At 46.4% G+C, this 23714-nt stretch overlaps 1 protein-coding gene and 1 long non-coding RNA gene across 3 annotated transcripts in view; one reads left to right on the forward strand and one right to left on the reverse strand.

The window, feature by feature from the left end:
• Usp42 (ubiquitin specific peptidase 42) overlaps positions 1 to 23714 on the reverse strand; it is a 49429-nt gene that overhangs the window by 15119 nt on the left and 10596 nt on the right. The window contains exons 5-11 of one of the 2 annotated variants that reach the window (XM_006504754.4): positions 20347 to 20488; positions 18682 to 18812; positions 17254 to 17404; positions 12502 to 12601; positions 11014 to 11170; positions 2337 to 2583; positions 1046 to 1246 (exon numbers count right to left, since the gene is read on the reverse strand). In XM_006504754.4, the coding sequence (XP_006504817.1) occupies positions 1046 to 1246; positions 2337 to 2574 (439 nt within the window). In that variant the 5' untranslated portion in view covers positions 2575 to 2583; positions 11014 to 11170; positions 12502 to 12601; ... (1 more) ...; positions 18682 to 18812; positions 20347 to 20488. Of the gene's footprint in view, positions 1 to 1045; positions 1247 to 2336; positions 2584 to 6719; positions 6838 to 11013; positions 11171 to 12501; positions 12602 to 17253; positions 17405 to 18681; positions 18813 to 20346; positions 20489 to 23714 lie in introns of those variants that run through there. The other variant, NM_029749.2, reaches the window with a different exon arrangement.
• Gm38737 lies at positions 7012 to 9988 on the forward strand. The gene is made up of 3 exons (XR_868672.3): positions 7012 to 8409; positions 9111 to 9264; positions 9615 to 9988. It is a non-coding gene; the product is annotated as a predicted gene, 38737 (long non-coding RNA).

The following is a 23714-nucleotide window of genomic DNA, read 5'->3' on the forward strand; positions in this document are numbered from 1 at the left end:
ACACGAGGAAGCCATTTCATTCTTACACATGGACCTAAGACCAAAAAAAAAAAAAAAAATGTTTTACAAAGACTTGGTTTTTTCATTATTTCTTAGAGACAGGATCCAGGTAACCCAGACTGGCCTGAACTCACTCTGGAGGTCCCCTGGCCTTCACTTCCCAAGTGTGTAACTGTGTAATCTGTGATACACACAACCAACAGAATAATGTTGAATTATGTCAGATCGGGCAAAATAAAACAATATATATGTTGTAACTCCATATATGCAACATACAAAAAAGTAAATAAAATCAAGCTAATGTGTTGTAAGGTGGATCAGCCAGTTGCCTGGGACTGAGGAAGTGGGGACTGCAAAGAGGCACCAGGAAACTTTCGGGTTTGATGAATATAACTGTGGTCATCGTCTCAGAGACACAAAGTCAACACGCATCAGCGTGTGAATCTACAGTACAGGCTTTCTATCAATCACACCTCAAAAGAACTGTGGCAGGGAGGGATAGGGACAGCAGACAACCTTCAAATTTCTCTAGCCAACACTAAGCTGGGCTTCTACTGAGTTAAAAGAAATGTAAAAATCTAGGAATGCCAGGTCATACCTGGAAGCTGAGCAGGATTTTGGACTCGATTTGAAGATTACACAGCAAGACACACACATACACACCCCAAGGGATTCTGAAATGTCAAAAGCTAACAAAATAAATAAACTTCTTTTAAAATACTTTACAGATCAAATTAGGTGTGAAATGTTCCTTATGCAACCCAAAACCAATCCTAAAAGTCCCTCCCACCCACCCTAGCTTCTGAACCAGCAAACCAACTTCTCTGTGATCATTTAACTTGGATTTTTTTGATTTTTTTTTAATGCAGGCTGTGGACTGAACCTGGAGCCTTCTGCATGCTAGGTGAGCTACTACCACTGAGCTACACACCCAGCCCGTGGTAGTGTAATGTCACTACATTCTTCATTCATTTCAGAAGAAGACAGCATCAGGAAAGCAGACCACAGCACTGAAAACAGGTTCTCAAGAGCATGAGGCACTCACATGTCTTGGAGTGTTCATGGGATAACATGTAATTGGCGAGGGGTGGCGTGTAAGTCAGACACTGCAATGCGGCATTGGCAAAACAGGTGTTGCCCAAATTCTGGAGCCCAGCGCCAACTCGATGACTTTGTTGCCACTTAAGACAAATCTTTTCAGATGGAAACAGGACCTTTTGAGGAGGAGCAATGCCATCACCTAGGACTTAAAAAAGAGAGCAAAAAAATTAAAAACAAATAAGCAAAATACATAGCAACGTCTAAATCTGATCAGGACCCTACACCTCATTACTAGCCTGCCACAAACACAGAAGACAAAGTCCAAAGCCTAGGGTGACATTAACTCCACATTCACTTGGCTTCAACAAATCATCTTCAAGGACCCGGGGCGGGGGGGGGGGGGTGTTAACAAATTAAAGAATCTTCAAAGACATAAGTCCACCTAAAGCCAAACGTGGGCTTCATTTACACTGGAGGACCTGCAGGAGGGCTCGCAGGTAAAAGAACTTGCCACACAAACATGACAACCCAAGTTTAATCATGGAACCTGCAGCAGAAGCAGAGAATCTGACCTCAGAAACTTATCTTCTGACCTCTACATATATACCATAGCATGGAAACACACAAATAATACTTTTAAAATTATATAATAGAGGAATCTAAATATTGACTAGATGCATTTCTGTGTGCCACACCTGTGCACATGTAAGCACTGGTGCTGTGAGAGCCAGAAGAGGGTGTAAGTCAGACAGACAGAAAGACAGACAGACAGAGACACACACACAAACGAGGGAGGTCTGTGGTTGGAGGTTCAGCTAAGAGGCCATGAACTGTCGGCAGCTGGCTGATGGATATATGGGTTTACTGGACCTACAACTTTTTATTTTTTCCATAATAATTATCTGGAAATGTAGCTCAATTCACAGAATGCTTCCTTAGAATGCAGAGAAAGTCCTGGGTTTGATCCCCACACAATGCCCCTGTGATCCCGGCATTCAGAGACAAGAGAATCAAGAAGACAAAACAATCAGGCCAGCTTTGGCTACATAATGAGTCTGAGGCCAAGATAAAAGTCTATCCTTCAAGAAATTGGGAATTTAAAAAAAAATTCATCTGACAATTAAAAATCAATCTATCCTACTTGTTATACATGGTAATAATGATCTGTGGGTGGGTGTGGTAGATAAATGAATGAATGCTCATTAGAGCAAAATGAAATGGTGTCAATCTTGGACCAATGCCCTTCTGAATCCCCGGCATGGGAGCCCCTGGCGGCAGTAACTCTGTACTCATACCTTGATCCTTTGGTGGTGATGGCTTTGATTTTTCAGGTACAGACGAGTTAGAATAAACTACAGCACCAGGCACTGGCCCTAATGGAAGTGTGTGACTTGAGACATCACTTATTGAAGACACAGCGCCCCAGCTGGCAGAGCCTGTGTCCATGTCTTCAGGTGAGACCGCCTCACAACTGCCAGGCTGGTTCTGACAGGTTGATGGGTCTGAAGGTTCAGTTTTGTCAACTATGGTCATTTTTCAACCCTGCAAAAGACAAAAAGTACATTTGTTTCAAAGAGTGAACAGAGCAGTCTACTTGCCAGTCACTGTGTCCTCCAAACTTGTGTCTAACCAAGTGAAACTATCTTTAAACAAATCATCCAACAAAGAGAAACCATTAGTGGGAACAGGAATGTAGCTCCAGTGGTAGAGGTCTTGCCTAGCCTTAGTGGTTACATGCCTGTAATCCCAGCAATGGAAGTGGAGGCAGGAAGATCAAGAATTCAGTACAAGACTCTGTCTTGGAAAGACCTTGTTTTGGAAGCAGCAGCAGCACCACTACCAAAAAACCCTTTTCCTGTACCACATCCCGCAAACCATGCAAGGTTATACTCAGGCTCCTCAATCCACAATTATGTACACTAAAAACACCATATATATATATATATTGTATATAATATTTGTATACACACATATATATGTGTATATGTGTATGATATACACAATTATATACACTAAAAACACATATATTTTATATATGTGTGTGTGTATGTGTGTATATATATATATATATATATACACACATACACATACATACATACTGCTTAAAGCTAGGAACAGTCTACAATTTAATATATTTGATTACATTTTTAAATCATATACCATTTTTCAGGGAAAAAAGTCAATTAAATTGCATAAAGAGAATATTTAGCTTTAATTTTTAATTGAAAGTCTAAAATACTATTGTATGAAATTTGAAGTTTTGAAAAATTTTAGCTACAGAAAAGTCTTACCAGTGAAGCAAATACATTTTTCTGAAAAAGTCCAGCATTTATAAGTATTTCAACTTTTAGAATTAAACCTGTAATTTTGCTAACATCAAACTTTGAACACAAATATGTATTTAAATCTCTGAATCTTATTTTTAAATCTACTAATTGAGTTTTTTTGATGTGCTAGGTATCATATTAATTGCTGAATATTTATTTATTTGCTAAATTTTCATGATAACCCTTTGGAAGATCAGCCAAAATCTGCAAGGTCAGTGACTGAGCCCCAGCACCCAGCACCCAGCACCCAGCACCCAGCACCCAGCACCCAGCAGGACCGTTGTCTAGCCATTATGCAACCCAAGTCAGCAAAGTGCTTTTAAGGAATGGTCCTCAAAATGTCCAGGCAGCCAAATCTACATGTCAGACCTTGAAGAAAACCTTTCAGGAGTGCTCAGCTGCCCTCCCTATGTTCTTCCCAGCATCTGAACTTGGCACGCTTTAGTCTCTGGAACACTCCGCACGTTACACTCCCACCATAGACAGGGCCCATTTTTAGTCCAAGCTCCTTGCTGAGGTCCTGCAAGCTATTCTTCACATGTTCTCCATCTCCTACCTCTGCTTAGTTAACACTTCCCCTGTCAGGGTTAGAACTCATTCCTCTACAATGCTTTTTAGAAACCCATCCTAAAGGGTTTCCTTGACAACACCTTTCACCCCAAGATTGGGTAAGAAACCAATCCTAAAAAGTCCTTGTGCTGATCTCCATGGTAGCATGTAGTAAAAACTTAACTCCACCCTACCTGGTATGGGGGAAGCTTTCCAAACATGTGTTCAACAAATGAATGAAATCGTGCAAACAGGAAGTTACTAGTGTTTGCTTGTAGCACCAGCTTGTGCTTAGGGATTTATATATGGCATCTCATTTAATTCTTTAAAACCTCTGAATTAAAGGGAGTACCTCTAAAACTTGGCCTTTAAAAAGTTCACCCCTTTTAAAGTACAAAGGGTAATAAAATCCTTGTGTACTTCAGTGAACAGATGTCCCCATGTTGGTGCTTACAGTCAAGTTGTTCCTTAAAAGTTTCAACCTTCTTGTTTACAATTTTTAATTCAAGTGAAGTTACAACCTTAACAATGTAGGGGCAGTTACATAAAATCAGAAAGTCAATAACTTGAATACTTAATCAAATGAAGATAAATCACCTTCAGTCACAAGAAAATTTGGGCCTACTAGCCAAATAAAGTTTATATATTTCTCATGCTACAGGCAAAAGAAATTCTATATACACATACAGACACACACACGTGCACACACACACAGTGTATTGATGGAAAAAAAGGAACAGGAGGGAGAGTTAGGGGAAGGAGACAAAACTCCGTAATAAGGAAAGGCTAGTCTATCCTTACTTAAAATAACATTTATAGTAAAACCCCTTGATTTTCCTGGGACAAGCAACCTTTCCATACAATGATTAACAACCAACCAAACAAAACACCGTACTCATTCTAGCAAAGATGCTGTGATAGGCTTAGGAGATAAATATTAAGGAAAACACAACTCAAGTCATCAGAAATATGTCATTGTTTTGATTCTGGCAAGAATAACAGAACCCATCTATCTTCTTCACTTGGATATTCAGCCAATGAATATCACCTTAAAGTCACCAGGGATCAAACTAAACTCCACCTATAAGAGCCAACCTTTCTTAAAACCCAGCTATATTGTGTAAGACAGGTTCATATGGCTCCTGTTTTTAGTCTAAGTGAAGCGTCTGACAGTTAGTGTTCAAAACGGCCTGTGAATGGTAACTACTTACTCAAAGCCCAGCCAGTCCCAACACCTTTTCATGATATACAAAGTTACAACAGTCCATTTTGAAACCTGACCAGGGACCAAAGCTGAATAAATGTGCAAGACTAATTACTTGCTTAGGTCTCTTTTACGATAAGTAAATGCCAGGCTACATTTATCTTTCTCATTTTAAGAAAGAATATCACTATGTACACATTGTGTCCCCCCACATACACTGAAGAAATAAGGTCAACGCATTAAAAAAAACCTGTTATGCGAACTCTTCATAAACAGTATTATACAAGTTCTGGTAACATTTCAGTTTTAAGAAACTTTAAAAAAAGACACCACTTGGTTTTTAATTGTATTTTGGTAAACAGAATGATTAGCCGTAAAACTCTGCAAACCAAGTACTTACTGTAGTCTTGAATCAATGATTACAGAAAAGAAAGTGAAACTGTCCCTGAGTAAAAACAAATAAGTGTAACTCATTATTCACAGACCTAAGCATCTGAATGAGTGACATGGTAAAAGCAGAACGTTTAAAATGCATGCTTTGAAGAAAAGTTCTCCTCCATAAACAGCTGTGCGAACCTGGATCCGGTTGTTACTTTGTAAAAGGGGCGTTAACTAGTTTCCCCGACACTTTTTGTTACTTGAGTGTATTTACTTGAAAGAACCACAAACAAGCAAGTCCTAAGGCCTTCAGATATAAAAGAGCTATTCAACAAAAGTAATCTCAACTGTATTCTAGGGAGGTTAAAGTCCTAGATTGTAAAACTTTGGTCCCGTCAAATTTTCATTTCAAACATCTGAATCTGATCCCTCCCACCCGCCCTTTCCTCCAGGTAAGTTGGTTCTCTGTGCCCCAAAAGATAAAGAGCCTGGGGGAGGAAGGCACACTCGCTTTTTCGGAGGGGAAAGAGCTACGGGGCTCCTCCCCCCCACCCCAACACCCCCGGCTGTCCGCCTCTCTTGCGGGTGTCCGCTCCGCTACGGCGTGGGCAACTCGGGTGTTCTGCTGAGGAGCCTAGTGGACTGCGCCCGGGTGGGAAAGTTTGTCGGGGTGGGGTGGGGGCGGGGAGGCCAGCCCGGAGCTCCGAGGGGCGCCCTGGAGCCGGAGGTGGCAGCCACGCGGGGGGGCGGCGGGCGGGCCCCGGACGCCGGCTACGCCGGCTACACTGTCCCGGCGTGCACACGCCCACCCCGGCAGCTCCAAACGCGCCGGGCGGCCCGGTAGCTGCCGGCCGCCCGAGCAGCGGACCGAGGGGGCGGGCTGGGGCCGGTGGGGGTGGGAGCGCTGTGGCCATGGCAACCAGGGGGGTCCGGCCCTTCCGTGCAACCCCGGCGCTGCCTTCGCTGCGAGCCCGCCCGCCGTGGCCACCGCCTCCTGCTCTGCGGGCCTGGCCCGGCCGGGCGGCGGCAGCGCCAGTCCCGCAGCCGTGGGGTCCCCGGGCCGCCCGGCGGCTGTAGAGGGGGCGGCGGGCGAGGGGCCGCGCTAGTCCCGGCGGGCCGCGGCCGGCTGAAGGCGGCGGGGCGGCTGAGGCCGCGAACCAGGGACACGCGGCCCGGCCCCACGCCGGCCTGCAGCGGGCGGGAAGGAGGCGGGAGCTTACCTGACCCGGCTCGGCACTCGCTCCATCCCCCTCGGCCGCCGCCGCCGCCGCCGCCGCACACAGCCCAGCCGCCCGGCGGGGGACAATGACGTGCCTCCATCCGGGCACCGCCGCCGCCGCCTCCGGGTCAGCGCCGCACCCGCAGCTTGCCGGCCGGGCCGCCAGGGGGCGCACCAGGGCCGCGCCCGCACGCGCCGCCGCCACGGCCTCCGCCGCCCAGGGGCCGTCGCGCAAGAGGCGCGGCGCGCAGCTAACGGGCCGGGCAAACGCGGGAGGGGCCGTCGCCCAAGGGCGGCGGGGCGCGGGCTGGCCTCACGCGTCAGCTAAGCGCCGGGCTCCGCCGGAGAAAGCACACTGATTGGTCCGACGCCCTGATTGGCGGGATGCACTGATTGGCTGGGTGTCCGGCAGCAGGGCGGGGAGGGGCCGCTTCCGTTCAGAGTTCCCGGAGTGGCCCGGGTTGGGGCCCTAAAGCCAGTACACCTGAGCTCCCATCCCGGGAGACTCATGCCTCTCCTACGCGTGGCCCTGCGGACTACGGTGGCGAGGCCACTGGGCTCTGCGATCCACGGGCCCTCACCGCGATGGGGCCTCCGCTGTCTCTACCTTACGTAGCCCTGCCAGGCTAAAGAGCAGACCATGCACCCCCCTCAACGTCTCACTTCAAGTCTTAGCTCTCCAGATTGAGGCAACTGCGCCCCAGTCCTACAGTCATGCTTCTTGTTACTTCCTGGATCCTGAGGCTGGACAAAGTAGTTCATCCTTGTATTCTCTCCCCTCCAGCGCCTGCCTGTGGTACCCATTTAGTACACACCCCTGAAGAGCATTCACTGCTGATCAAAACCTTTCACCCCCTAGACCACCAGTTCACTACACCCTACTGACCTAAAGAGCTGTGGTCCTGCCCACCACCCACTTGCCTTCTCTCTCACTAAGCCTAGTCTAACTGACTCCTCCAGCACTCCACTCTGGTTTCACTATACTCTTGTGGACACAGTTTTTTGTTTTATTTTAAAACACAGATCAGAAGAAGAAGCTAAGCTCTTTAGCTTGGGCATTAAAAGTCCCATTTTAATGATTCCCAGTACAGGTGAGTCTGAGACAGGAGAATCACAAGTTTGAAGACACCCTGTGCTACAGAAGGACTCCCAGTCTCAAAACAAAACACCCAACTCCATATTTCCTTTTTCCTTTCATTTATTCCAGCCACAGCATGCTATGTTAAGCTTTTAACATTATAAAGAGGTCAGGAGCCTATACCTACTCATGCTACCAACTTCATTACAGTCCCTATAGGTTGGCTATAAAATGTCTATTGAGTATTTGGAGCAAAAAACTCAAGTACTTTGAGGAATTAAAAAGGAGAAAGAGAATCCTAGTTGCTCACATTTCAGCATCTCCTGTCAAAATTAACACCACAACTTTTTTCTTTACAAAAAATGGTTATGGAATTTCACCACTGTAGACCATTATTAAGAGATTTGCAAAAGGTAAAATAACCCATGTCTGTGATCCTAGAATTCAGCAGCTTAGGCAGAAGGATTGCCATGAGTTCAAGCCAGCCTGGACTACAGAGTAAAATCCTGTCTGTAATCCAGGTCAGCCAAGACTATAGACTGAGACCCCATCTCAAGGAAAATGACCAATTTGTGCGACTAGAACTACCTGCTCAGTACTTTGCCTTTTCCAGGTAATTAAATTCAAATGCTGAGGAACTGAGGGACTAGTTATCTAGCTAAACGTTATGGTATTTCAGAACACTTCCCTTTGAGGTCCCAGAAGTTTACCCCGCCCCTGTTGGGATTTATTAAGAATGGGGTTTGGTGTTTGTTTTTAGAGGCAGGGTCTTATTCTGTATAATGGCTTTAAACTCTACAACCTCTGCCTCAATCTGCAAGTGCTGGGCTTACAGATTTAAATGAGGGAAGAAAGAGAATTTGGCCCCAGTGGACAAAACATTCTCAAATGGCCCTCACTTCTGCTTTGATTTTACACAAAGTTTGATGTTCTTTAATTCAGGTCACCTTAACAATTTGACTATAAAAGCATTTTGTGTGTGTGTGTGCGTGTGTGTGATATGTCTGAGTGTGTGTATGTCAAAAACAGGTCAACATCAAGTGGTTTTTTTTTTCAACTGCTACCATATTTGTGTAGTATGTGTATGGACACACTTGCAGGTGTGCATGCTCATTAGGAAGTCAACTGTTAATAGCTCTCATATTTCCTCTGTGTGTGTGTGTGTGTGTGTGTGTGTATGTGTGTGTGTAGAACAGAGGTTAACATTTGGCATCTTCGTGTGTCACACTGAACTGAGAGCTTGGTTAGATGGCATCCATCAAACCCCTGAGATCCACATGTCCTGTGCTATGTCCCCTCTCTACTCCCTGGAAGTGGAAGGGCAAGACAGCATCTACAGAAGACCACTGCAACTATGCCTGAAACACTGTTCCCGCCGAGAGCACTTCAGGTCGTCTGCTGTGGCCTTGGAAAGTAGCTCTCCCAAAGCACAGAGTGCATTCTAGAAGATCGTGCAGACATCTCAGAGGTAAGAGAATTGCCCCCTTGCAATTCTTACCATAGCCACCACTCTAAGCAATAGAGGTATGCCATGGCCGGATCATTCCTTCTCTGACAGCAGGCTTTTTTGAGAAAGGGTATCATATAGTCCTGGCTGGCCTAAAACTAGCTGTGTACCTGACTTTGAACCACAGATCCTCCTGCACCAGTCTCAGGAGAACTGAGATAACTGGGGTGTACAAACATGTACACCATCTGTAGGGTGTGTGTGTGTGTGTGTGTGTGTGTGTGTGTGTATGCATGCCAGAGGAGAACTTCAGGCATCACTAGATCCTGTTTTGTTTTGTTTTGTATTGTGTTGTTTTGTTTTTGAGACAGTGACTTTCACTGGCCTGGAACATGCCAAGAAGGCTAGACTCATTGGCGATAAAGGCTTTACCACCTCAGACCTAGGCAAGCAAGTCCATGTCACCACAGCTGCATATGAGTTATGGCCATCTATCTCAGTTCTTACTGCTTGGCAGAACTTTACTGGAGGATCGGTGGACAGATCAGTGAAATGGCTAAGTAGTTTGAAAAGGCGCTTGCTGAAAGCCTCAGGGCCTGAGTTAGATTTCTGGGACCAACTTAGAAGAAGGAGAGAACTAATCTCCTCCAGTTGTCCTGTGATCTCCGCCACAAGCATGCTGCAGCAGATGTGCAACACCCCCAACACCAAATAAATGTAAAACTGTTTCAATAAAGGACCCATCTCCTTCATCCACGGTTACATTTCTTGGGACAGGGTCTCACTTTGTGGCCCAGGCTAGCCTAGAACTCAAAGCAATCCTCCTACCTTAGCTCCCTGAGTGCTGGGTATGCAAATATGAAACACTAGATGTAACTTACAACTTGTATCTTATGACATTTGACATCATCCTGACCAACTTTGCAGACTTGGGGAGACTCCCCCTCTTACAGAAGCTGACTCTGTTGAAAGACAGTTTATATACCAAGAGGATGTCTTCCATCCACAAAGCAAACTAGCTGATGTTCTATTCACAAAAACATCCTTACCCCACTCACTGTCAAATATGTATGTTGCTACCACTAAATCATGAAAAACAAGTGACAGGCAACTATGTCTTCACTAAAATTATTACAATTTGTCAGTGCTATCTTGCCTAACTGCCTATGTTACTTTTGTTTTTGTTTTTGTTTTGTTTTTGTTTTGTTTTGTTTTGTTTTTCAAGACAGGGTTTCTCTGTGTAGCCCTGCCTGTCCTGGAACTCACTTTGTAGACCAGGCTGGCCTCGAACTCAGAAATCCACCTGCCTCTGCCTCCCAAGTGCTGGGATTAAAGGCATGCACCACCACGACTGGCGCCTATGTTACTTTTAATAAAAAATGCCAGTAAAGATTATTCCTAAGACGCTCCCAAAATCCTACTTTTGTTGTTGTTGCTGTTGACAGTCCAGACTAATCCTGGAATACTCTTTGTTTCTCAGACTAAATCAAACGTAAGCATCTTGAATTTTGGGCTTACAAGCCCATACCTCACAGTGCTTTTTGTCTTCATTCTAATGCTTATTCCAACCTGGCACCCGCCTGACCCAACTGACACGGATCAAGGCCCTGTTGGGCAGAGCTGCTGTTACTTCCTTCCAGAGCTCCTACAGAGCTGCCTGGAGCTATGATGTCTTTATCACCCCGCCTCTGACACCTGCATCCTTAATATACTACAGGTTATCTGGAAAGGGGGCAATAAGACAGCAGACACACCAAGTGATCAACTTACCTCAAAACTGGAGGAAGTAATGTAGAAGACTCGAGGAATTTTCCTCAACTGGGGAGATGTAATTGGTTGCAGGCCGGCAATAGACTTAACCCTGAGGGTCAGCGGTCTTCAGGCCTGGTGGTGTTGGTCCTGAGGGCTGCCTTCACCAATGAGTCTCCTAGAGAAGCACAGAGGTGAGCTTGTCATTATGAAGGATGACCCATCAGGTCAAGGGCATTGCTCTAAGCTTGATGACCTGAATTCCATCCCTACAACAGCAGAAGGAGACAAGTGCTGTACGATTGTCCTCTAACCTCTAGCACACTAGAAATGTAATGGAGCCTTTCTGAAAGGAAGACACAAGGATGATGTAACCCCTGAGCTTAGAGGATAGAGTGATTCCCTAGGATGCAGAGAACCATGGGTCCCCTCTCCATAAACAAATCAAGGGCAAATAGTAGCTGGGACTTGTAATGCTCAGACTCCGAAGACAGGAAGCACTACTTCAGGAGTTCAGTCTTATTGTGAGCAGCGCAGTGAGCCCATGGCCATCCTACATGGTGACCTGAGAACATGAAACATTAAAAGGCTCTGCCCCAGAATCTCAGAGGGGAGGGAGGAGGCGGGAGAGGAGGGAGAGGTGCCAGGGGACAGCCTCTGGTGTTGTCCCTAATCTTTCATCTTAAAAAATATATATTTTTTTCTGTGTATGGGTATTTTGCTTGTATGTGTTTAAGTGTACCGCGTGCATTTCTGGTGCCTGCAGAGGCCAGAAGAGAGCCCCAGATCACCTAGAGCAGGGGATACAGGTTGTCGTAAAGTGCCTTGTGGGTGATGGGGACTGAACCAAGGACCTCTGGAAGAGCCCTGAGTGTTCTTTACCACCTAACTGTCTCTCTAGCCCCACCTTTCACCATTTGTAAGTGGTCTCTTGCTGTCTACTGTGTATGCTAAGCTAATTGCCCCAGCAGACTGTTTCTGGTCTCTGCCTGCCTTCTCACGGTACTGAGCCTAGAGTGCTGGCCCCTCACCTCAGCTTCACAGCTTCAGCAGACTTAAACTGAAATATAAAAGGCGGGTCCTCATGCTTGTTGACACAAGTTTTTACCCATAAATTCCTCTTCTCAGCTTCCCAGTCCCCATTTTTGATAGTCCAGGCTAATCTGAAACATCCTGTGTTTCCCAAGCTAACCTCCAACTAGTGAATTCCCTGCTTGAAGCTGCGGAGTCTTGGAGTTACAGACCTATTTATTATGCTGCTTTGGGATCTCATTCTGGCATATGCCTCTTCAGCTAGCCTGGGGCCTCACCTTGACCCTGCTCCTGGTGTGATGCAGCGCCCTCTCTGTGTAGGATCTGTGACTGTGTGACCATATTCCTAACAAGTCTTCCCATGCCCTCCTGGGGCTGTAAGAGTGAACCTAGATCCCGCTCTGACATCTACGCCCTTGGACCTCAGCAGGCATCTAGGAAAAGGGAGATGGAAGACCCACCAAGTGTCCAACTTACCTCAAGAACTATAAGTAGTAATGTGGGAGATGAAGAATGGTCAGAGGTCTTGGGACCTGGTGGCCTTGGTCCCTATAGGCTGACCTCACCAGTAAGCCTCCTAGGAGCAAAGATACAAGCATGTTATTAAGAATTGGCAGGACGGCTTAGGAATAAAGGTGTTTGCTGCAAGCGCAGACTCCTCAGGTTTGACCTGCAGGACCCAGTGAAAGGGGAACAATGAGTACCCTCTGACATTGCAAATTATGTAGAGCACACAGAGTAATAAAATATTTTAACAAAAGAAATTACTTTAGAATGTCAAATTCATTGTGTGGAATGCTAGCATAGCATACAGGAAACCATGGGTTCCTTCCCAAGTACAGTAGAAAGGGCCTGTGGGAGGTCAGGCTTGAATCCCAACATTCCCAAATGTGCAGGCAAAAGCCGGTGAGAGTGGCATACGACTTTTATTCCAACACTTGGCAGGCAGAGGCAGGCAGATGTCTACATTCCAGGACAGGGATACACAATGAGACTACAGCCAGGGATAGACAGTGAGACTCTTGTCTTGAAACAACAACAAAGCTGCAGGGAACTGAGATGGGAGTTCAGTGTCAGAATGAGAGACGCAGGGAGTCCATGGCCAACCTACATGAGAAGGTGATGTGGCATTAAAAGCTCCCCCCCCCACCCCGTCCAATCCTTGTCATTTTTAATATGTGTGCATGCGTGAGTGAGGATGAAGTTTATCAAGCCCTCCCTCTAGTGTGGTCCTAGCCATATACATGCTTTAAATCAGTGTTTCTTCCTCTATAGTTCTCTGTTGTTATCTTGAAAGGGGGTTAAGGGGAGAAGCCAAGAGTCTAGCTCACCCAAAAGAGTAGAGAAAGGCCAGGCAGTGGTGGCACACGCCTTTAATCCCAGATCTTGCAAGGCAGAGGCAGGCATATTTCTGAGTTTAAGGCCAGCCTGGTTTACAGAGTGAGTTCCAGGACAGCCAAGGCTATACAGAGAAACCCTGTCTCGAAAAACAAACAAACAAACCCAAAAACAAAAAAGTAGAGAAAGTAACTTGGAAGGCTTGGAGAGGGCAACTCCAATTGGTGGGGGCTGGCAGAGGACTTGAGCCCAAGGGTCACAGGTCCTGAAACTTACTGATATAGGGCCCTACTGCCCTATATCAAAAGAGAAAGGACTGTCATTAAGGATAGGTTTTAGGGACAAGGCAGATGGTTTAACTGATAAGGGCACTTGCCACCAGGCTAGCTGTCTGAGTTCCCTCTAGGGTCTGCAGAGTGGAAAGACAGAACAGAATCCATGAAGTTGTCCTCTGCCTTCCCATGGAGCGATGACACATAATAAAGAATAAGTGGAATTAGATGTTTTAACAAAAGAAGTGATATTAGGATCGAGCAGAGTTGGCAGTGTGCTGTCCTAGCGTTCAGGAAGCCATGTGTCCTCTCTCCAGCACCAAAAAAAAAAAAAAAAGAGTACAAAGCAGATATGGCTTGTAGTTCTAGCGCTCCTGAACATGGAGGCAGCTTAATCAGGGGTTCCAAGTCACCAATGGTGGCCATGCTACATGGTCAGGTCAGTGAGACCATGTGATGGAATTAAAGGCTCTCGCTCTCAACCTCTCAGAATCTCTGCTCGTTCTTCTTCTTAGCCTTTTTGGGTGTTGGATGAGGGTGCTGGCTTGTGTGCTGTGTAGTACTGGGTGTGTGGAGAGGACAGACATCTTCCAGGGTTGGTCCTCAGTCCTACGCTTTAGATGCAGGGTTGCTCCTCCACTGTCTGCACCAGGATTGTTGTCCCTTGAGTTTACAGTCAGTCTCCTGTGTCTGCCTGCTTTCTTGAAGAAGACAGCATGAGTACTGATGTCCCCCACTGGCCTCCCTGACCGGCCTTGGCATGTGTTCTCATCTTAGAACAAGTGTGACCACTTAGTGGGTGAAGCGAACTATCCTGATGCCCCCATTTCTGAAAGCCCACCTAGCCTGAAAAAACAGGTTTTCTTGTTAACCTCCAGCAGATTCCTTGAGCCTCTGGAATGTTCGGATTGCCTGCCCATACCCTAAAATGCTGCTTTGAGCCTCCCCTGCCCCCAGATCTTGTTTTCTATCACTTGATCCAACTTATGAACTTCCTAATACCAGGCCTGGCAGGGGGAAGCCTCCTCTATGGGTGGGTCAGTGAGTGAATAAGCACCTCCCTTCCAGGTCTCTCTAGGTCACCTGTGGAGGCTGTAGGGTTTTTATCAGCTCAGCTCTACCATCCCCACCCACTAGTACACTGCAGGTGTCTAGAACGTCTAGTTCCACATAGACGGCTATGATGGTTTGTATATTCTCAGCCCAACGAGTGGCACTATTAGAAGGTGTTGCCCTGTTGGAGAAGGTGTATCTCTGTGGGCATGGGCTTAAGACCCTCATCCTAGCTGCCTGGAAGCCAGTATTCTGCTAGCAGCCTTCAGATAAAGATGTAGAACTCTCAGCTCTTCCTGCACCATGCCTGCCTGGATTCCCCCATATTCCCACCTTGATGATAACGGACTGAACCTCTGAACCTGTAAGCCAGCCTCAATTAAATGTTGTCCTTATAAGAGTTGCCTTGGTCATGGTGTCTGTTCACAGCAGTAAAACCCTAAGACAAAAGTTGGTACCAGAGACTTGGGTATTACTGTGCTAGGCCTGACCATGTTTTTGTTTGGAAGAATGTGGATTTTGGGACTTTGGATTTGGAAAGCTGTGGAATGCTTTAAGTAGGGCTTAACATGTTATCCTAGTAGGAATATGGAAGACTTTGTTACTGAGAGTGATTTGAATTGTGCAGAACTGATCCAAGAGGCTTCAGTGGAGAAATTCCATATGTGGCCTAGAGACTGTCTTGTGGTATTTTGGTGAAGAGTGTGGCTACTTTTTGCCCTTGTATGAAGAGTCTACCTGAGGCTAAGGTAAAGAGAGTCAGATTAATTGCTTTGACAAAGGAAGTCTCAGAAATGCCCATCATGGACTTTGTTCTCTGATTAAGTCTCATGAAGAGCACTTAAACAAGTGTAGCAAACTGAGAAAGGAAAAATATAAATATATGGTTCAAGGAGCAACAGGATGTGAAATGGAGCTGAATCCTGTGTCCAAGGACATAACAAATGAAGGGAGTGGGACTTTGGGGCAAGATTCTACCCAGCTAAAGTTAGATCCAGGCATGGTGGTACACACATTGACTCCCAGGGGATAAAGCCAAGCAGATCTCTGAGTTCAAGGTCAATCTACAAAGCAAGATCCAGGACAGCCAAGCTTAGGCAGTGAAGGAGTAGGAAAAGAGGAAGCTGGTGATAATGTAATAGAACATGGGGGCCATGTTCCAGCTCCTGCAAGCAGCAGAACTCAGCAGCTTTGGCCATGTGTCTCTGGCTTTGTAGTCAAGAAGAGGAAGAGACTCCTGGGACAATTGATGCTGGTTACCTGGAGCTAAGGAATGAGTGGTGATTAAAAAGAGATAGCATCACTGAGGAAGTGTTTTCTGAGAGCACAGAGGCTGTGTTCCAGAAATAGTCAAGGTTGTACCTCATGCTGCGGTTGTACTTGGTAATATATAAGAGTTACCCAGGTGGTACTGGTTTTGAAGGCATGAAGGCATCATGAAGAGCAGCTGAGGCTCGGCACTGTGAGAGGCCATGGAAGGCCATTGGTGAAGGTGCAGCCTTAGTTGCAGTCGATGGCCCAGGACTGAAGGGGTCATGCAAAGGAGTTGAGGCCCGGCACCATGAAGAGAGCCTATGACAGGCTCTTGGTGAAGCCTAGTTGTAGTGGAAGACCCCAGTGTAGTGAAGATGCCAGTGCCAGGAATGACCACCAAGATTGCAGCAGCAGTGGATCAACTTGAGCTTAGAGTGCTACAGAGGGCAGAGCTGAAGAAGTGATGCCAGCTCTTTGGAGGAGCCCAGAAGATCAAGTGTGGATCCCAGACATTGAAACAAGAAGTTGTAACATTGAAGTTGTCTTGGAGACCTCAAGATGTTCAAGATGCCAGGGCCATGGTCTATCTGCTGAGGAAAGCTGCTAACAGGGAGTGGAACCAGCCCAGGAGAAAGATGTTTGTTGCAGTCAACAAAGATGAAAAAGGAGTTGGAGATCTGAAGACTGCTTTGACATCAGCCATGGAGATGCAGAGTTTGGAGTTTGCCCAGCTGGTCCCCTATCTTGCTTTGGGGATTACAGTTAAGCAATTGGATGAATCTCAGAAGAAACTTTGAACTTTGGACTTTTAATATTATTGAGACTGCTATAGACTATGAGGACTCTGGAAGTTGGACTAAATGTATTTTGCATTATGCTATGTTTAGGTATGGTCCCCATAGATTCATATATTTGGACAAGCCTATAGGGGCCAGGGAGTGGAATATGATAGTTTGTATATACTTGGGCCAGGGAGTAGCATTATTAGGAGGTGTGGCCCTGTTGGAGTAGGTGTGTCATGGTGGGTGTGGGCTTTTAAGACCCTCCTTCTAGCTGCCTGGAAGCCAATATTCTTCTAGCAGCCTCCAGATGAAGATGTAGAACTCTCAGCTCCTCCTGCACCATACCTGCCTGGATGCTGCTGTGTTCCTGCCTTGATGACAATGGACTGAACCTCTGAACCTGTAAGCCAGCCCCAATTAAATGTTGTCCTTTTAAGGGTTGCTTTGGTCATAGTGTCTGCTGACAGCAGTAAAACCCTAACTAAGACAAGAGTACAGAAGACAGAAGATAAGACAAATGTCTAACTCACCTCAGGAAATAAGAAATGTAACTTGGGAGGCTTGGTGAATTCTGTACTGCAGGGGAACTCCAATAGGTGGGGGACTTGACCCAAAGGGTCAGAGGTCCTGGGACTTGATGACCTTGGTTTCCTCTGTATAGGTACACCAATGAGTCTCTCTCTTAAGATAAAAGAAATGGGTTTTTAAGAAAGCAGGAACTGGCAAGATATCTGGCAGATAACAGCTGATAACGACTTTTGAAAGCCTGACCACCAGAGTTCAGTCTATGGGTCCAGATCGTGCCAGGAAGAAGTACTGAACACCTTACATCGCTCTCTAACCTCCTTAATGCTCCGAGGGCTTTTCATAAATAAATGGAATTAAAATTTGTTAAGAACAACAAAAGAGACATTCGACTTGGAAATCAGGTCAGTTGGTTGAGAGCTGGCCGGGGTGGAAGGAGGCATGCATTCTCTCCTAGCACCCAGTGAATGCTGCATGGTGGCTCAGGACTGTAGTATTGGTACTCCTGATGGCAGACTCAGCTGGAACCAGGAGTTTAAAATATCCCTTGGTGACATACTGGGTCAGTCCTTGGTCATCCAACATAGTAACATGAAACCATAAAGGTTCTGCTTTAGAACCGCAGGTACTTTTAAAAAAAAAAAAAAAGAAAAAAAGAAAAATCAACTCTGGCCTGGCAGTGGTGGTGCATGTCTTTAGTCCCAGTACTCAGGAGGCAGAGACAGGCAGGTGTCTATGAGTTCCAGGCCAGCTTGTAGCAGGGGTTTCTGTTCCAGGACACCCCAGGATACACAGAGAAATCCTGTATTGAAAAGCAAAACAAACAAAATCAACTGTGTGTGTGTGTGTGTGTGTGTGTGTGTGTGTGTGTGTGTGTGTGGTATAGCAAGGGTGGTGTGAGCCAGAGTGCACATTTTGTCGTCCTCAGATGGCCGTCTTTATTATCCATTGCCTCCTCGTGGACCAGGCTAAATGCTGCTGGTGTCCCCTATTGGGGTTTTACGTGTCTTCTTGGGACTTTGAGCCTTGCCCACGACGCCCCAACCCTCTTTGAGAGTTCATGCTTGCCTGGAGCATGTTTCCTGGGCTGACCTCAACCTAGTAACTCCTGTGCCAGAGCATCGTAAGTGTTGGCTTTAGGGACTCGGACCACCACGTGCTACCTTGGACCCAATTGTCTTCTCCCAGTTGGTCTGACTTGAGACTTCCTTTCCCCTGTCAAAGCGGAGTCCCCTTTGTGACTACACAGAAAATCAATTTCCCTCTACATCTCCTCCAGGTTTCTCCTTGGGGGTAGAAGCTTTTTAGCATCCCACCTTTGGCTTCTCCCTCTGGTACCCGTGAAAGGGGCCAAGAAGACAAAGAAGAGAAGCCAAGGGTTTAATTTACCTTTTAAAATAGTGGAGTTAACTTGAGAGAGTTGGAAAATTTACCTGCAGAGAGCTCCAATTGGTGGTGGGCAGATTCCCCCACACTAACCAACAGTGGACTTGACCCAAAGGGTCAGAGGTCCTGGGACCTGATGGCCTTTGGTCCCCTCTTGTTAGGCACAATAATGAGTCTCCTAGAAGCAGAAGGAAGGCTTAGCATTAAAAAACAAAATCAACCAACCAAACAAAAACCATCTTGGGAGCTGGCCAGATGTTTTAGCAGGTGAAGGCAATTTTCTGTGGCTTAACATGATTCTGATCCCTGGGATCCACTAAGCAGAGAGAGAAGAAACTCCCACTGATCCACTAACTTTCTCCTGTATAGAGTGGCATGCACACACAGAATAAATACATTTCATAAGAATATCTTAACAAGGTACACTGTATTAGGAATGGGGGATAAACTTGGTTGGTAGAGTGCTAGCCTAGTCTATAGGATTCCCCACCCCACCCCCACTAAATACAGAGTCCAAAGTAGATCCGGATATAATCCTAGCACTTCAGACGATTGCAGCTGGCTGAAGTGGGTTCAATGCCACCATTGATGAGAAAGGAGTCCTTGGGTCATCCTAGGTGCGACATAAAACCATTATATGCCATTAAAGACTATCCCTAAGAGTCTCTGCTTGGGCTGGAGAGATGGCTCATTGGTTAAGAGTACTGACTCATCTCCCAGAGGTTCAACTCCCAGCAACCACATGGAGGCTCCCAACCATCTGTAATGGGATCTGAGGCCCTCTTCTGGTGTGTCTGAAGAGAGCGACAGTGTAGTCATGTACATAAAATATAATAAGTAATTCTTTTTTTAAAAAAAAGTCTCTGAGCAGGGTGGTGGTGGCACACGCCTTTAATCCCAGCACTTGGCAGACAGAGGCAGGTGGATTTCTGAGTTCGAGGCCAGCCTGGTCTACAGAGTGAGTTCCAGGACAGCCAGGGCTCTACAGAGAAACCCTGTCTCAATAAAGCAAACAAACAAACAAACAAAGTCTCTGCTCGTTCTCCTTTATGTTTTTGTATTTTGTTTGAGAGTTATAACATGTCATAGTGGACATTTGGAGGGCACAAGACATCCTCACTGTCAACTGTCTTTATTTAGTGTCTCATTCTCTGCTGCATAAACTATGCTGCCTGCCCCATGGCACTCCAGACACTTGCCTTGCCTGCCTGTCCTCGGGGAGTGCCAACACTCACTATCTGCCAGGCCTTTGCACATGTTCTTGGGACCCAACTCAGGCCCTCACGCTCGCTCAACAGAAACTTTATACTGCATTCACCCTCCTCTCATGTCCCCCCATTTCTGAAAACCCAGACAAGCCTGGCACCCACTTGCTCGGTAGGCTGAGTTCGTACTGTTAAATCACCTGCTGGGGCCTTTGGAGTATTGGGATTACTGCCCAAACCACCACACGCTGCTTTGAGCCTTATTTTTGTCTTCTGCCACTTGATCCAAACCGGGAAACCTCGTATGCCCGACTGGCGGGAGAAGCCTCCTCTCTGGGTGGGTCACTGAGTGTATCAGCACCTCCCTTCCAGGTCTCCTCTAGGTCACCTTGCTGAGGCTGTTTTCATCTGCTCAGCTCTACCATCCCCACCCACTAGTACACTGCAGGTGTCTAAGAAAGGTGTTGAGGGCGCAGAAGACAGAAGAGATGACAAGTTCTAACTCACCTCAGGAAATGAGGGATGTGGCGTGGGAGATCCGCGGGGGAGCTCCAATAGGTTTGGATGGGCAATGGACTTGACCCAAAGGGTCAGAGGTCCTAGCACCTGCTGACCTAGGTCCTACTGGCCGCGCACACCAATGAACCTCCTAGGAGCAGAGAGGAAGTTTCTCCATTAGAAAAGCTCTTGGGGGTGCTGTGAGATCGTTTAACAGACAAAGGTGCTTTCCAGCAGCCCGAAGTTCAATCTCCGGGTTCCACATGGTAAAAGGAGAGAAAAGACTCCCACACACTGTCCTCTACTTTCTCCCACACTGTCCCATGCATGTAAGGGACACACACACACACACACACACACACACACTAGACGATACATACAAACACTTGTGACTTGGGAATAAATTCAGTTGGCAAAATATAGGCAAGCAGGCAGGAAGCCACGGGTCCTCTCCCCAACCCTGAAGAACATGGCCTGTGTACCAGCCCTTCTGAGAGTGGAAACATCCCTGTCAGTGTCCTCTTTTGTAATATAAGGAAGTACCTGGCCATCCTATGTGGCTGGGTAAGACGGTGAAATGTCATTGAAGGGTCTATCTCAGCGACTCTTCTCCCCTCTTTTAATCTTGAGTTTGATGGGGAGATTGTAACTTGTGCAGTGTGTGGTCTGGGGAGGACATGAGGCATCCTCAGGGATAGAGCCTCACTGTCCACAGATTTTGATGGTCCCTTGTTCTCTGCTGCATATACAAGGCTAGCTTCCTGCTGGACTCCCAGGCACTCGCTGATGTCTGCATGCCTTCTGGTCAGAGGAGAGCTGGGCATATTGACACCCACTACCTGCCAGGCTGCCGTACGTGTTCTTGGGACTCGATTCAAGTCTTCACACTTGTTCAACAACAATTCTATGCTTGAAACCATTTCCCTTACTACCCCACCCCCCATTTTTGATTGCTCAGCCTAGCCTGGAATACACTTATTTCTCAGGCTGGCCTCAACTGGTAAATCACCTGCCTGGGCCTTATGTTGGAATTATAGGCCCAAACCACCTCCTTTGGCTTTCAGTTTTGCTTTCTTTTATTTGATCCAATCTAGGACTCCTCGTTCTCCTCTGTGGCATATAGATATCTCCTTTCTGAGTGGATCTGTGAGTTTATAACTACCTTCCTTCAGGGTCACCTTCATGTCACAGTCTGAGGCTTGCAGGGTCTTTACCATCTTACTTCGGACCTCTCCTTCCTCTAGTACACTCCAGATGTCTAGAGAAGGCTCTAGGGTGGTGATAAGTGGGAAGATAGGCCTGTCTAACTCACCTCAAAAAAAAATAAGGGAATTAAGTTGAGAGGCTTGGATACTTCTCCACCTGCTGGGGAGCTCCAAAAGGTAGGGAATGAACAATGGGTTTGACCCCAAGGTTCAAAGGTTCTGGGACCTGAAGACCTTGATTTCCACTGTCCAGTTACACCAACAAGCTCCCTGGGGGGAGAAAGATTTAGATTTTCTGCTATTAAGAAAGCATATTCATGCTGGAGAGATGGCTCAGTGGTTAAGAGCACTGACTGCTCTTCCGAAGGTCCTGAGTTCAAATTCCAGCAACCACATGATGGCTTACAACCATCCCTAACGAGATCTGACGTCCTCTTTCTGGAGCTGTCTTCAGACAGCTACAGTGTACTTTTTATAATAAATAAATAAATCTTAAAAGAGAAGAAAAGGAGCCCGGCGGTGATGGCGCACGCCTTTTAACTTGGGAGGCAGAGGCAGGCGGATTCCTGAGTTCAAGGCTAGCCTGGTCTACAGAGTGAGTTCCAGGACAACCAAAGCTACACAGAGAAACCCTGTCTCAAAAACAAAAAACAAAAAACAAAGAGAGAGAGAGAGAAGAAAGAAAAGAGGAGAGGAGAGGAGAGGAGAGGAGAGGAGAGGAGAGGAGAGGAGAGGAGAGGAGAGGAGAGGAGAGGAAAGGAAAGGAAAGGAAAGGAAAGGAAAGGAAAGGAAAGGAAAGGAAAGGAAAGGAAAGGAAAGGAAAGGAAAGAAGGCATACTCGTGGTTGGGAATATGTCTCAGCAGATAAAGGCTTTTGCCTTCAAATCTGATGATCAGAGTTCAACCCCTGGGACACAAATAGTAGACTGAAAGAATTGACTGCCTTAATTCATTCATGTTCTAACCTCTTTAGATATGGAGCCATGGAGGTTTGAGACAACAGAAACTATATATACACATACATACATACATATATATATATATACATATATATGTGTGTGTGTGTGTGTGTGTATAGTAAAAATTTTTTTTTGAGTCAGGGTTTCTCTGTGTAGCTCTGGCTGTCCTGGAACTCACTCTGTAGACCAGACTGGCCTCAAACTCAGAAATCTGCCTTCCTCTGCCTCCCGAGTGCTGGGATTAAAGGCGTGCGCCACCACTGCCTGGCTAGTAAATTTTTTTAACAAAAGAAAAGATACTTAGACATAGAAATAAGGTCAGCTGGTAGAGCGCTAGCCAAGAGTAAAGGGAGCCAGGAATTCCTTCCCTGCACAAAATAAATGGCACATGGCAGATTAGCCTGCCATCCTAGTTTCCTGAAAGTGTAGAAGGCTGGAAAAGAAGTGTAATCTTTTAGGACTTACTGGGGAACTTCATTAACAACTCCCCCTCAGAGACTTCTTTCTTTCTTTCTTTCTTTCTTTCTTTTTCTTTCTTTCTTTCTTTCAACTTGTGTTTGGGGCATAGTTGTGATTGTGCTATGGGGCACACGGGGTGCACATAGCATCCACAGGTGCTGGTCCTCACTGGGCATCTTTCTAGTTTCGGTATCTCTTGATCTCTGTTGCATGTACAAGGCTCCCTGTCCCATGGGATTCTAGGTCATCTCCTACATCGGCCTGCCATCTGGTCACAGGGGAGCTGGGAGAACTCTCACCTGCTCATTCTCCTCCTTTTTAATCCTTTGTATGGTTTTATTTGAGGGGTGGCTGTGATATGTTCCACAGTGGTTCCTTGGCATGTTGGTTCTCACTGTCAGCATCTGACTCACCTCAAGACATAGGAAAGTAGTGTGGGAGGCTTGGGGGGGGAGGAGGGGGGGAAGAAGTGGACTTGACCTCAAGGGTCAGAGGTCCTGGGACCTGCTGACCTAGGTTCCTACTGGCCGAGCACACAATGAGCCTTCTGGGAGCAAAGGGGATGTTTCATCGTTAAGAAAATAGTTTACAGGCCTGCAAGATATTTTAGAGATAAACGCTCTCCTGGGCCCCCAGCTTGAGTATCTAAGTTTGAACTTCAAGGCCCACATAGTAAAAGAACAGACTCCTGAAAGTTGTCCCCTGCCTTGTGCACACACAGCAGTGCTCATAAAGAATAATAAATGCAATAAAA

This window comes from Mus musculus, chromosome 5 (genome assembly GCF_000001635.26).
Source record: "Mus musculus strain C57BL/6J chromosome 5, GRCm38.p6 C57BL/6J".
Taxonomy (NCBI): domain Eukaryota; kingdom Metazoa; phylum Chordata; class Mammalia; order Rodentia; family Muridae; genus Mus; species Mus musculus.